The 15,765-nt window shown below is 36.3% G+C and overlaps 1 protein-coding gene and 1 long non-coding RNA gene across 5 annotated transcripts in view; one reads left to right on the forward strand and one right to left on the reverse strand.

The window, feature by feature from the left end:
- Positions 1-2,639: 2,639 nt before the first annotated feature.
- The window catches only part of LOC148736903 (uncharacterized), a 334,451-nt gene continuing 321,325 nt past the window's right edge, over positions 2,640-15,765 (reverse strand). Inside the window, exons 4-6 of one of the 2 annotated variants that reach the window (XM_088750773.1) lie at positions 4,435-4,507; positions 3,139-3,209; positions 2,640-2,755 (exon numbers count right to left, since the gene is read on the reverse strand). In XM_088750773.1, coding sequence (XP_088606899.1) covers positions 2,752-2,755; positions 3,139-3,209; positions 4,435-4,507 — 148 coding nt within the window. In that variant the 3' untranslated portion in view covers positions 2,640-2,751. Of the gene's footprint in view, positions 2,756-3,138; positions 3,210-4,434; positions 4,508-4,907; positions 6,600-15,765 lie in introns of those variants that run through there. The other variant, XM_088750774.1, reaches the window with a different exon arrangement.
- On the forward strand, positions 9,949-14,440 carry LOC148736904 (uncharacterized). Of its 3 annotated transcripts, none has more exons than XR_015997234.1 (5): positions 9,949-9,995; positions 10,075-10,271; positions 11,477-12,021; positions 13,341-13,382; positions 13,484-14,440. It is a non-coding gene; the product is annotated as an uncharacterized LOC148736904 (long non-coding RNA). The 3 variants fall into 3 exon arrangements; XR_015997233.1 differs by having other exon boundaries at positions 9,955-10,271; positions 11,477-11,579; positions 11,684-12,021; XR_015997232.1 differs by having other exon boundaries at positions 9,955-10,271; positions 11,477-11,579; positions 11,940-12,021.

Here is a 15,765-nt window from a genome sequence, read left to right on the forward strand (position 1 = left end):
ACAAAGCTTTTAACAGAAATTTTCTGGTCTCCCTTTATACTTTGCTGGTAACGACTCAGCCCCTCACGGTTCGCCCTGAAAACCATGGGATCCCCCTTAATATGCCACTCCCCTCCTAGACCATTAACAATGACTGACTCCAACAAGGAACATTTCACGCGTCCTTGGAGAATTATACTAATAACGAAATCATGTTGTGGGCCGCCGCCCTCGCGAAACCTATAGTCCCTGGTGAGCAATATGGTGTTTCCTGGGGAAGTGACACCTTTTTAGTCACTTATTCCATGGTTGGCTTCAGCGAACGCGTTCTTGGTTTTCAGAACCACATTTGTTCGGCAGGTTTTCGGGTTGAGCCGCATAGACGTATCTGAAACTGCCTCTTGAAAATGTTGTGTCCGGAGAGGAAGTTTAAATCAAAATTCTTCGTTGGAGAAGCATCGGAGCAAGAAGCATGTAGCCATATTCTGACACGAGCAATGAAAGCGTAAGGATTTTTTTCTAATATATCTATTAAATAACTATACTATACCGTAATATTAACGCATAATTAGTTGGCAGTAAGTACATTTACAATGTTACGAGTTTAAACGAGGAATTTTCACAGTAGATGCTTTCAGCGACAGATCAACTCGTGACAGGTTTATCTTTGCGTTTTCTTTTCAATTCGGCTCCTGCTTCTTTGAATTTTTAAAATGTAAATCTTTTTCTTTCAAAACGACATCCGTATCCTGTAGAAATTAACGAATTACACCCCAAAGAGAGAATAAAAAAAAAAAAATTGGCATAGTACTTATGTTTTCCATGGATCCCATTACAGCAGTATGACATCAGTCGTCAGTTTTAATTGTCCTATTTCCTAATGAATTCGCTATGTAAAATGGATTGTTTCCGAATGGAAAAACCTTGCAATTTATATATATGATGCATTATATCACCTGAACTGCTCTTCATCGTTTAATTGACCATAAATTTAATATTGAGGCTAAATAGCTCAGGTGCATTAACAAATTACAGTTTTCAGTACCAATCAATTAAATTCTTCGGAGATCTTGTATAATCGGTGAAAAACAACTAACAAATCAACAATGCTGCCATTTGTAAAGCATAGTTGTATATTTGTCAGAAGAAATTATCCAACTTTGGTCCGATCGAGAGGCGAACATCTTTTAACTCACGAGTAACTGTCTAACTTATAGCCAAGCTTGCGGCGCGTGCAGCGAAGACCTATTCTTAAAGCAAAAACATAGAAAAAATGGTGGTAGGACATCAAGACGAAAAATAAAACTGTTCAAACAGTATAGTGCTGAGGAAATTTTGCGATGTTTTGCTATGTTTTTTGGTCTGTCTTAGGGTTTGGAATTTTATTATTGACTCACTCCTCCACACACCCTCCCTCCCCTCCCTTCATGGTTATCCTAATTCCCATACCGACGAAGTTAATGGCATACGCTGTAAACGTTAACAATTACAACGCGCAACTTCATTTCTTTGATGAATGGATGGATATATATATATTTTTTCCATTTGACAGATGGAATACTTGCAATCGTTTTCTTTAGGAAAAATACTAATTCGCAATAGACATCTACATCTAAGCATGATTCCCACACTAGTAAGTAAAGTCTGTTTACGAGCCTAGTGGCCCATTAGGCCGGTGCTTAACTCCGGTTTCTGTAGCATGAAGCGACTAGGAGTATTTCTACTCCCCCCTGGATGGGATGCTAGTCCATCGCAGGGTTACCCCCAGCATTAAATTGCCGGTACCCATTTATACACCTGGGTGAAGAGAGGCACTGTCAGAGTAAAGTGTCTTGCCTAGGAACACAACACAATGTCCCGGCCGGGGCACGAACCCGGACCAATCGATCCGGAGTCAAGCGCACTAACCATGAATCCCCCGTGCCTTCACACATTTTTACACTAGCACTCCACAATATGTTACCAACTAACAGCCTGTACCGTGAAACCGCCATTTTGCATAACCTCTGCGACCACGCACTATTGGCCCCTCCTCTCCCCTCCCCCCCTTAACCTACCGTTATTGGTGAGTGCTGTAAAAATTGCATTGTTTCGTTCCCTTGAACGTTGAAAATCGTGTTAGCGACCTCTTAGTATACCCTTTTTAGAGACATAGAATTGTACGCCAGCGTATTCGTTCGACTCTTTCTGATTTCATTTTTGTTTTTAGAAATCTGACCACCGATAGGCCACAGGGTAGACCACATGGTAGGCTATGGCCTACACGAGGGCCTACCCCACGCTTTGTCCACACCCTAATAAAAGTAAGTATATGAGTAAAACAGAGGAGGATAATTATATGTTTCAACTTGTTTCTGAATGTAGTTTTTAGTTTTGTTGAGACTCAAAATGATTTGGAAACAGTTAACCACAATGACAAAATTACGCGTTTATGAAATAGGAATGCACCATATAATTCATGATTGTTCTGTCATAAATAACGCTCGTTGCAACACCTTTTCAGAAATAACGTGTAGGGTATTAGAAAATAATGGCCTAGTTACTCGGGCTTCCGTAGGGACGCCCGAGTCTGAAATTTCAAGCTGTTTTAATCGCCAAACGGGGGTCATGGTCCCAGGCGTTCCTTGCGTAAATTAGAGACCTTGATTAAGGAACCACACTGGGAAAACAGGCTTTTTAATGTGGATTTGAAGTTACTGTACAGCTTTTATTTATCAACAAAATACAAAAGTAAAGCAATTGTTTTCTCTTCTAACATATGAAGAAAGTCATTCACCTGCAATGAAACAGACAAAACACATTCGTGGTGTGAATAATCTAGTAGAGGAAATTAATATCATTCAAAATAAGCAAGAATGTCAGACTTTGGAATAATTATGATATACAATTTATTTGCTGTTCATGTAAAATTACTGAGCTTGAAAGGAAATGCATCATGATAAAACACAGGCAAAAACACATGTCATTCAAAGGTTATAAAAGGAAAATTCCCATGTCAGGCTGTAGTGAACAATAGGTATGTGGATGAAATACCCACAGAACTATCCTCACTAGAAAAACTACAAGAAATACTAATAGCTCAATGCATAGTATTTGAGAAGATTGTGGTCATGCCTAAAGGACAACAGAGAAAAATTAAAGGTGCAATATGCAATGTACCTGTAGAATGTGATCAGACATGTAATCAACTCCCTCGTCCACCAGACAGATCTGGTATAATAATCATAAAGCTAAAAAGAAGGTTACAATTTAGAGGACATGTTTATTTTCAAGCAGTTACACGACCAGAGTTAATACAGCAAGGTCTTCACTGGGTCAAAGTACACATAATCCATTGTACAAAGATATAGTAATTGTAATTAACAATATTGATAGCAATATCACAGCTTTACAAAATGATGCAGATAATAATGATACAAATCAACAAGCTACATGTACATCAAACAATATAACAACAGATAGTGATCCTGCTTTGGAGTATGATGCAAGAGAAAATGATCAATTAAATAGTAACGAAGAAGAAAATGACGACCCCTTAGAGCCCCAGTATGCGACACATGCTTAGAGTCAATTATACCAAACTATCCAGTTGTTACAGATAGTGGGAAGTCAGCAGGAAATGAAGTCTACAGTATAGCATCAGGAGAAAACCAACATCCTGTCTTATTTATGGTTGACAAACAATGTGAAGAACTAGCATTTCCAGTATTGTTTCCCAAAGGCAGGTATGGGTACACAGCAGAACGACAAGTTACAATTTCACCAGTGAAATATTTTAATGTTAGAATTTTACATTACATTGGAAGGTTTGCCACAAACCCTAAATACCTCTTTATTGCACGATTATTCATAATTGAACAAAAGAAAGTGTCAGATAGTATAAATATTGCTCTAAAGAAGGTTGATGGGCAATCTGTCACTGCTTCTCAATTAAGAGCCAATCCTCAGAGATTAGTGAACCTTACTGTCCAAGATCAAGCATATTTATTTCTGAGGCAAATACCAGGAACACCACCATACTGGCAAACATTCATGTATGAAGTAGTTGCAATGGTTAAACAACTTGGCATTCCAACATGGTTTATGACATTGTCTTAAGCTGATTTAAGATGGAGTGAGCTTTTTCAAGTATTAGCAAGAATACAAGTCAATGATCCCACTGATGAAGGAATTGATTCACTGTCTTACAGTGAGAAGTGTCAAATGCTCAAATTCTTAAATTCCTGTTGTAGTTGCTAAACACTTCCAGTACAGAGTTGAAACATTATTCACTGAGGTGTTGCTCACTAATGCTAAACCGATTGGTAAAATAGTGTACTATGTTCTTCGTAATAAATTTCAGATGTGAGGGAGTCCCCATTTACATGCCCTTATATGGCGTGACGACTGCTCCAAGCTATAAATAAGCATAATTATATATAGACTACATAGATAAACATGTAGAGGCTTACTCACCAAGTAAGGAGGAAGATGCTGAACTGCATGACTTAATAGTAAAAATGTACCAGAAGCACAGCCATTCGAAAACCTGTAGAAAATACAAGAAAATTTAATGCAGAATTAACTTTGGTCAATTTTTTACAAATTCTACTCTTGTTGCAGAACCACTATGCAATGATTTGGATGAAACTAATAAAACTAACATTTTGGAGAAACAAAAAGAAGTCCTTTCCTTGGTAAAACAGAAAATAGATGAGGTACTAAATCCAAGTAAATTAGCTATGATTCTTCACTAACTCAGCATGATATTTTCAACTCTGTTGGTATTAGAGAAGAACAGTATTACTCAGCACTAGCTGTTTCACCAGGCTCTAATTATGAGTTGTCATTTAAAAAGACCTGTATGCCTGAACTCTGGCTAAGGAAAATTTTCCCTGCAACATTATTTGTTGAGACTGACTTAACAGACAAAACAAGAACTTAATGACCTGGATGATGACAGTACAGAGATATTCAAATCCAACATCATTGAATGCTACTGTATTAGACCAGCCTCTATTCCTGCTGTAGATAACCTTTGTCTCACACAATTTGCAGCTTATTACTACAAGGACTATAGAAAAGAAACCAGTGAAACTATTGATGCACAACCAGAAGTGCTTACAGATCACATTTTTGAAATACAACATAGTAATAGCAGTTTTAGTGATTCATCATATTTGCCTAAAAATATATCATTGATGAATACTAATGAAACTATGAAATGTACAAAAGTCAAAGCTGCTTTCAGATATCATAGACCAAATAAAAGAAAACAACCTGAACTGTTTTTCCATCATCTACTTAATGCTATATTACCCATGCAGGGATAAGTCTAACCTCCTTGGGAGTGATCAGAAATAATTTTATGTGTCAAAATTCAATGAACTAGGAATACAAGACACTGTAGAACATAACAGAGCAATCTTTGAACCTGACTTAGAAGCAGTAACAGAAGCACTAGAATGGCTACAAAACAACCATGGCACTGTCACACGTTCATATGACCCTATAAATGATCAAGAAAATGCTGATCAACTACAACTAGAATTCTAAGATGAATCATCAGCAGATGAGGTATTTAATGAACAAGTACCCTCACAGCTTGCTGCAAATTTTCGAACTACTGAAAATTGTGGTCCATCAGCAATAACACTGTATAATCAGCCAACAGGAATATCTGATGACCAATTACATCAATCAGTTAGATCACTAGACAACATGCAACACAAAGCTTACAACAGGGTGCTTTCGTGGACTAGAAATAAAATGAAAAACCTCAATAGTCTGAAGTCACAAAGTGTTGAACCAATTTATCTGTTTATAACTGGAGGTGGTGGTTTTGGAAAAAGTCACTTGATTAAAACAATTATATAGCACACTGTTGAAAAAATGTAATAAATAATTATGCTCTAATAAATCTTGAGAAACCAACAGTTTTACTAATGGCACCTCCTGGAGTAGCAGCAATAAACATTGATGGTACAACTATATACACAGCATTATTAGCAATACCTAAAAATACAGGTGATGTTCTACCTGCACTGTCTAACCAGTAAAGAACACAAATGAGATTATTGCTGTCTGAGCTGAAGCTAATAATAGACCACTTTCATAAATGGCTACCGAATTAATATGCTTTTGTTTAAATTTCAATTAGCCCTTCTGGCCTCGTTCTCCAGTAAAAAATTCAAAAGAATACATTATCTCAAGCGAGGCCAGAAGGGCTAATTTAAATTAAACACAAGAATATTAATCCAGCAGCCATTTATGAAAGTGGTGTATGACAGATGAGATCTCAATGGTTGGTAACACTACTCTCATCCATATTCATCAATGATTAAAAGACTTGCAGCCTGTGTCTGATCATTACAAAATAATGCATAACTTATATTTGTTCTTATTTCACAAAGAATATGAAACTGAATGTTCACAAGCAATAATTAATCCAGCTAAAGAAGCCAAAACTGAGAACATGAACATTAAAGATGGCTTAAGAAAAATGGGTGCTGCTTTTCTATCAACAAGAGAGGTTAGCTCACAAGAATGTGTATACAGATGTATGCCTGAACTCTGGCTAAAGAAAATTTTCCCTGCAACATTATTTGTTGAGACTGACTTAGCAGACAAAACAAGAACTTAATGACCTGGATGAGATGACAGTACAGAGATATCCAAATCCAACATCATCGAATGCTACTGCATTAGACCAGCCTCTATTCCTGCTGTAGATAACCTTTGTCTCATACAGTTTGCAGCTTATTACTACAAGGACTATATAGAAAAGAAAACAGTGAAACTATTGATGCTCAACCAGAAGTGCTTACAGATGACATTTTTTAAGTACAACATAGAAATATCAGTTTCAGTGATTCATCATATTTGCCTAAAAAGATATCATTGATGAATACTAATGAAACTATGAAATGTACAAAAGTCAAAGCTGTTATCAGATATCATAGACCAAATAAAAGAAAACAGCCTGAACTGTTTTTTTAATTTCCCAAGCGCAAGATGACTGTGTGGTGGATGTCCTCCCCTGCGATGGGATGGGTGGCTGTAAGATTGGCCCTGAGAAGCCTCATGGATGTGGGAGTGGTCAACTAAGGTATGTATGCATGTATGTATGTATGTATGTATGTATGTATGTATGTATGTATGTATGTATGGACTTATGCTATATTATCATGGAGGGATGAATCTAACCTCCTTGGCAGGGCTCAAAATTAACAGTAACCCATGGACCATTGGTTAGTAATTTTCAACTTTTGGTTACTAAAAATGTATCCAACTAACCCGACATGGTTAGTAAAATTTTCTAACATATTTAAATTATGTTATGGAAATAACCTTTTTACAAATAAATAATAAGTTTTAGGAACGGTTTATGTGTTATTTACTTGCTTTAGCCTGTTTTCTGTCTCAAACGATGTTTTCTTGCTGTCTTTGCGATCGAATTAAGCTTTACAGCCATTTTGAGTGCTAAGGCCCTGAAGTAAATTTGTGTTGAATGTAGGGATCTGGACACAACTTTATCGGATCGGCAAATATTTGCTTCGAAATTATTGTTCACGAGGTTCTAGCAGTTCGGCATTGAATTATGCAGAGTTCTTTAATCAAGGTACATGTAATTGAGAGGGGGTCAAAATAGGTGCTTAATAATATTGTCAACGTTTTTAAGGTAACCATGCAATTTCAGTTGCTCTTTAATTTGTCCTAGTTCTTATGAACAGAATGTTCAATATTTGAGATATTGTAACATGTGAGAGAGCTTGGATACCAAACTTTATGGTTAGTGAAAAAGTTAAAGATGTCTACTAACCCAAAGGGTTAGTGTCCAACAATTAAATTCGAGCCTGCTTGGAAGTGATCACAAATATGTGTCAAAATTCAATGAACTAGGAGTACAAGACACTGTAGAACATAACAGAGCAATCTTTGAACCTGACTTAGAAGCAGTAACAGAATTAGCACTAGAATGGCTAAAAAACAACCATGGTACTGTCATGCATTCATATGACCCTAAAGAAAATACTGAACTACAACTAGAAATCCAAGATGAATCATCAGCAGATGAGGTATTATTTTAATGAACAAGTACCCTCACAGCTTGCTGCAAATTCTCGAACTACTGAAAATTGTGGTCCATCAGCAATATCACTGTATAATCAGCCAACAGAAATATCTGACGACCAATTACGTCAATCATTTAGATCATTAAGTAACATGCAACACAAAGCTTACAACAGAGTGCTTTCGTGGACTAGAAATAAACTGAAAAACCTCAACAGTCTGAATTCACAAAATGTTGAACCAATAAATTTATCTGTTTATAACTGGAGGTGGTGGTTCTTGAAAAAGTCATTTGATTAAAACAATATAGCACACTGTTGTAAAAATGTATAAATATGCTTCAATGAATCCTGAGAAACCAACAGTCTTACTAACGGCACCTACTGGAGTAGCGGCAATAAACATTGAACAATCAAATGAGAGAGATTTTACAACCATTTACACTGTTAAGGCAAGATCATGCTTCAGACAGATTCTCTACATGTAGTTTAACACTATGTGCTATAAACAATATAGAAATCAAAGAATAGGAATATTTTCCAGCCATTAATGCAATAAAGTTTCTCCTTGTTAATCATATTACTGACATAAGCCAATCTGTTATTTTACTTTACAGAAAGCACACTTCTAACATCTTACAGTCACTATGAACTCTAGTTTTATGAAAATTCCATGAATTTCTAGTTAAAAACCCATGAAGTTCATTTCATGGCCCATGAATACTGCAAAATAAAAATTCATGGGGTTACTTTAAGCCCTGAGTTTTGCACAAATTAGAGGCATTTTTTTCCTGACCCATGAATTTCTTTAAAAGTCTCCTTTCATGACCCATTAATTTCCCCTGAAAGTCACCAGAATGAATTCCATGACCCATGAATTTCTTTAAAAGACTACTTTCATGACCCATTATTAATTCCCCTAAAAGTCACCAGAACGAATTTCAAGACCCACAAATTTTTTTATAAAAGCCTACTTTCAAGACCCATGAATTTCTTTTAAGTCTTCTTTCATGACCCATTTGTTTCCTCAGAAAGTCACCAGAATTAATTTCATGCCCTATGAATGGTAATCAAATAATTCCAAGAAATTCTCAATACCTTGAATGTAAAGGTTTTAAGACAAGGAGTAATTTTAGAGGCTTAAAACTTTGCTTCGATAAAAGTATGCTATACAAAATGTACCAAGAGATATACATACATGTATATGTTTATCATGAAATTTATTATTCAGACTGTTTTTGCAAATCTTAACATGAATAGGCATTTTTTCATAAAGTAGAAGTCAACTTTGTTGATTGCAAATTGTCAATCATGAATTTGCCTTCTAACTTCAAAGGTCTCTTGGATCCCATAATCATGCATAAAAGTTTTTGTTGTGATGCAAAATGTCTCATGTCTACAGATGTGCCAAAATCATAAAACATAAACATAATCATATTAATAAACAGGGATACGCTTCGGAATGTGTACATCCATTTGCAGGCGAGAATTCCAACGCACTCTTATACTTCTAAGGTGGTATCCATCTGTTATATTAATGAGGGTAAAACACGTTTGTAACCACATTCAAAGTTCCGATTGGCTTGTGTTATTTCTCACCTTTGCCGTGAACACAACTCGAGTCAGGGTTTCAATTCTTTGTTTCCTCGACAAATTTTGGCCACAAATCACTCATTTGTAGTACGTTTGATTCTTCTCGATTATTTCTGTAAAGAGTGAGTTCACATCATTTATATCATCTTCAAAAGATGGATCCAAGGATAATCCATCGTCCAAAAGCAGCGAACCGTTCCGAAAAGTCAAAATGAGATAGCCAACTTCTCTTGAGACTGCAATAGGGCAAGCCAGCGGACTCTCTTCATTAGCCAATGACAATTTTCAAAATATCCACGTGATCATATCCGTGATCGGAAACAAACAAACTTCCATTTGGCGCTGATCTTTGAATGCATCGGTTGATAGCTCGTGCGTTAAGCTATTTCCTTTCTCGACTGTTTTGCTTAATAGAACGTCTCTGAAGATGGGTTTTACCGTTGTTCAATAGGAAAACGAGAACAGCGTGAGTGGTATAAATGAAAAGCAAGTCGTTGGCACCGTGGAGGGAAAAGAAGGGACAACAGTTCACATATCGTCTGGCCGGTACCATAGTTGGTATAGGGAGCTCTAACCAGCTCCCTCTACTAGCTATGCCGGCACACGGGTCGAGCGGCATTTATAAAGCTACGATTTGGAAAGTTTGTGGTGAGTACAAATTGCAATATTCTGTACGTGATCAAAACTGAGAATCGAATCGGTCACTTGCATGCCACAATTTCTTAAGCTTACACTTTACAATGAAGTAAATCTATCAGTAAGCTGAAGATTTCAGGATTGTTTTAGTCACGTTTGACCAGCTGCCAGCCTAGCAAAAAGAGACAAACAGTTTCTTAGTCTGCAGTTTAGGACAACTTCATTACAATTTATTGTTACGGTTACAACAAGATTTAATTCAAAAATCAACTATTCAACTGTAATTAAGCCCTTCACTACCAAGAGTGTTAAGTCAAAATTGAGTAGAAATCTTTGAATTTCTATTTGCAGAATCAACAAAAACAAACAGTATAATATGAAATTGCTGCTTGACAGCTTACATTTGAATTTTAGTACACAAGAGTTTTGTTGTATTGCAGGCATACAGTTATATATACACTGTTGTATTGTCTTTGGTGCAAGTAAAGTGGAGACTTTTTCATTCCAAATTCATGGGGTTTCCAAGGAATTTTCATGGTGCTTGCATATTCCCAAGAACTCCATGAAAACTAACTGGCAATTAACTTTCCTGTGCCATGAAAATACCATGGAGAGGCCATGAAAATACCATGGAGAGGCCATGAAAATACCATGGAGAGGCCATGAAAATACCATGGAGAGGCCATGAAAATACCATGGAGAGGCCATGAAAATACCATGGAGAGGCCATGAAAATACCATGGAGAGGCCATGAAAATACCATGGAGGGGCCATGAAAATACCATGGAGGGGCCATGAAAATACCATGGAGAGGCCATGAAAATTCAGGTAAAATTTTCATGGTCAATGAATTTTTTACAAACTCACAGGATATTCATGGGTCATGATTTGCTGCAACCCATTAAAACCTAGTGAATTTTAACACCATGAACTTTTTTGACATGAAATTGATGGGTTTTTCAGTACCTCTGGAAAGGCCATGAAATGCTATTTTCATGGGTATTTCATGGCTTCTAGGTCACCTTACACAACATTTCATGGGTCATGAATATTAAAAATTTTCACAGGTTTTTCATGGGATTTTTCATGTCTTTTTCATGGCACTGAGACCAAGTAGATCTAAGCTTGGGTAGCCAATCTCCAAAAAGTTTGATGAGGGACAAGTACCAAATTTTTTTTTTTTTTTTTATGTTATATATCACTTTTGACCTTACAAGGGATGTCCGTCAACCTCTCTCTCAAATATGCTTGAGCCTTGCTGTGGCTTTGGGAGCTGGACAAATAATCTTCCTCACCGGAATAAACGCCACAGAAAAAAAGGTGGGTGCATTTTCCATTTAGCAGAGTAAATTAGAAGATATTGTAATCGAACAAAACATGAAAATAACAACATATTTTTCTCTTTTCTTCTCCTCTTTGTGTAGGCTGTGTGTGTCACAGCAGCAGCTCTTATGCAATATTTCCTGACGGCTGCTTTCTGTTGGATGATGGTCGAGGGAATTTATCTCTACCTGTTCGTTGTGAAAGTTTACAATATAAACGCCACGATGTATATGTATCACGTCATGTCATGGGCTACTTTGCTTTTACACTTGAACTTATCAGATACTGTTGTGGGTAATGTTTTTAACTAGATGAATCATTTTAAGTCGCTTTTTCAGCTGTGAAATTTTGCAATAGGTTTGCCCCTGGTTATGGTGGCCATTTCACTGTGCATCGCTGCTGGGAAAGAAGGGATACAAAGCTACACCAGTGAAAAGTTGTAAGAGGCGTAACTTTTTTTCTTTTTTATCTTCTATTTCTTCTCTTACATTTTTAATTTTCTTTGTTGGAGTTTTGAGGGTTTTTCTAAATTTGCTTTGATATCCCTATCAACTTTTTCTCAAGATTTTCTCACAAGGCTGCCAATATTGTCAGTTTTTCTAGATAATCTGACCAGGGGTGGGCAGAGAAGAGAAACAACAACAAACATATGAAACATGTATGAACTGCGGTTATGAAACGTATATGTGCACGATCCTTCGCAGTAAAGCACTATTTGAGCAATAGTGAAAATCAGACCTGAAAAAAATTTCAGGCCTGTATGGGATTCGAACCACTGACCTCTGCGATACTAGTGCAGTGCTCTACCAGTTGAGCTAACAAGCCAACTGGGAGCAGGCTATCAAATTAATTCGACATAAACCCGTAGATGATAAATCAAACAACAACAAACATATGAAACATATGTATGAACTGCGGTTATGAAACGTTTATACGTCTACACAGGTGAGTATCAGGTATTATAATTTCCTAACTTTATACATTAAATCATCCAACCTCAGTATTTAGATCACTTTATAATATTGTGTACATAGTACGCATAGTCTGATTTGTCAATTCAGTTTCCAATGTGGATGCTTTATCAAGTTATAGAGCTCGGCTCATAATTAATAAGCTTTCCTTGTGCTCTTTTAAGAACCTGCTTGGCTTTTAAGCTTTATAGAGCCCGGAAAATGCATGATATTGCATTTTATTAAAAACTGGATCGTTGGATAATGCAATTCAAGACTTTTTATTGGCTTAGCCATTATGGTATATCAGCCAATATACCATAATCTACAAATATGGTAAGCGTACGCGTCAGCTTAAAATCAAAAGAGAGCTAAAAAATCCAGTTTCTTCTTACAAAATAGTAATTTCTTGGGGGCGTTTTTAATAAAACAATTATTCCACTCACGCTTGTTGGATATGAGATGATTATAGCCAACTCGGCGCTACGCGCCTCGTTGGCTATCTATCATCTCATATCCAACGCGCGCTCGTGGAATAATTGTTAATTATATTATAATTTTATAACCAGTCATTCGGTAGTAGTGATATGACATTTGTAGTTGTAGGCAGCACAGAATAGAATTAAAATCAAGACGAAAAAGCGATGCCACTGTTTATGCGATTCTTACAACTCAAGAAGTAATTTGATTTCTTTGTTGTTTTTCGAGACATATATAAAAAAAAAAAAAACACTGCAGCACTTCTACCCCGGTTGCATCACAATACGCAATTTATTTGAAAAACATTTCTTTTTATTTACTTTTTAAGGGTTTCCTGATTTTCGTCCTTCACTGTTTGCGAAACAGTCAGGTAAGTTTAATTTAAGGGATACATTTGGTGTAGATAATGAGGTTTTAAAACTCGAATATGCATTGGAGTTTGTTTTTCTCACTTTCCGTGTCTATCTGCAGATCAGAGAGCAATTCAAAAGAAAATTGAACACCGTTTCTCCATCTACAATCACTGGAAACCCCACAAAGAAGACCTCACAGATTTATCCAAGTGATATTGGAGATATGTGGCTTGCTGAATTGCAGTCTGGCAATGAATTTGAGCTCAGTGAAAAACCCTCAACTTGAAGTACTAGGTTCAACAGACCGAGTACAAAAGTTGATTGTGTTATTGTTGAATACGATCATTCTGGGCACGTTTGTTAATATGATGCCATTGTTTATTTCGATCTATCAAGAAAATTTCGGTAGTTTCTATTGCACAGTTAGCTGAGTGAATATGTCATTTCTAAGATGTCAGTTACGCTGATATTTGGATCAAAGGAGTCTAATTCGATGATATGGCAACTTTCCAAACTGGTAGTCTCCAAGGTTTTTATCTTTAAGCTAAATGCAACAACTGTAAATTTTTTTAACTAAAAGTATGTAATGTTAAGACTATCGTATGTAACGTGGGAAGTTTTGCCTTAGTTGCGAGCTAAATTGTTTGTAAGTTACCAGCCTAGAGGTTGGCTGTCGATCAATGTTAGAATTCTAAACAGTCTTTCCTTCACATGATAGTTTCTTTGTTCCCCTTCTGACTGCCCCAAACTATTTAGTTGGAATGTGGCGGCAATTCATATAATGCATGATGTCAAGACTGATAATATAACGTCTTCAAACAATGCTTTGTTTGACTTTGATTATAATACGCATTTTATTGTCTTGTCTTTGAATTCTACAATACGATGCTTTTATTAATATCAAATGGTGGAATCATCTTATCCTACTTCTTGAGCAGATAGACTCCCTATAAAGTACCAAATACTATTTGCTTTTGTAAAAGTAGTAGTCACAGCTGAATTTTAAATTTTATCACGGGGAATTGAATGGATAAATAAATAGATAAAATGATAATAAAAAACGGAATAAAAGGTAGACCTCTTAATTCTCAGTTACATCACTCAAACGTAGTACCCTTTCGGGTCACAATCCTTCGATCGCTATGGATTCAAAGGAATTGAAATTGAACTAACTTCTTCGAGAAGACGCGATTTTCAGTAGTGTGTAATAGTAATGTTTATTACATCCATTTTGAAATCACTGGTGGTCCCTGTAATCTGATTGGCTCTAATTGGTGTGATTTATTCACGAATCACACCATTTTTTGCTCTAAATCGCATGTTTTTCCCAGCCAATGAGGAAGTTACACTTAAAACAAACAACCAATTAGATTTTCAGGCTTGTTTAAAGTGACCAATCAAATTGCAGGAAAATGAAAAACAGAGAGTACCATTTGGCAAATTTTGCAACTTTTGTTTCCAAACTCTCATTTCTCCCCCCGAAAAATTGCATTGAACAAGTCCTGTAGTTGGGCGATTTCAAAATGGATGCGATGAAGTGGTAATTGAACCTCGTGTCGTGCAATTTTGGTCGGAAATCATGCTTGTGATTTCAAATCGGATTCGCACTGCGCGCTCGTTCGATTTTAAAATCCCGCGTATGATTTCAGCCCAATTTGCATTCCACTCAGTTCAATTACCATTATAAATGAAGATTGTCGAATATCGTGCTTTGTCCTTACGATAAATCGGTAGCGAGGGGAAGATTAGAAGATGCCTAGCAGTCCAATTACCCTGTTTGTGACCCTTTTTTTTGTTTTTTTTGCTTTGTTTTTTTCTTTGCTTTTTTGTTTTTTTCTATTTTTATTTTTGGTTGTTTTTTTTATGCTTTTGTTTTGTTCTGTTATATTTTCTTTTTCTTTTGTTTTAATACTTAGTCAGGCAGGTTTTCTAGATAGTTATACTTAGTCAGGCAGGTTTTTCAGATAGATTTAATAGATTTTTGTTTTTGTTTTTTAAATGTTTTTCGTTTCACGCACATCATTTGTTTTAACATGATAGGACGGAAAATGCGTGCACTGTAAGTACCTCCCGTTGCCGTTGTAGAAAACTTTTCTAAGGCATTTTCTGTCCTATCATGGAGTTTTTACCACTCCTAGATGTAGCGTGGGTAAATAAAGTATAAGTATAAAAGTATATAAGTCATTACAGTCAGCGCAGTAAATAAACCACCTCAGGCGCCTGGTATGCCAGCTGATGATTTCCGATGCTAAGAGATCGTCCGAAAAAGGAGAATTTGGCCAAAAAGCAAAGCTTGGAGAGCAAATGTGGACATTACCCACCCTCTCATTTTTTTTTTCACATTGTGCAGCGATAAAATACTCTTTTTGACCATTTTTATGGTCCTAAGTAGAAATTGAA

The sequence above is a fragment of the Stylophora pistillata genome, chromosome 2, assembly GCF_964205215.1.
Source record: "Stylophora pistillata chromosome 2, jaStyPist1.2, whole genome shotgun sequence".
In the NCBI taxonomy this organism is placed as follows: domain Eukaryota; kingdom Metazoa; phylum Cnidaria; class Anthozoa; order Scleractinia; family Pocilloporidae; genus Stylophora; species Stylophora pistillata.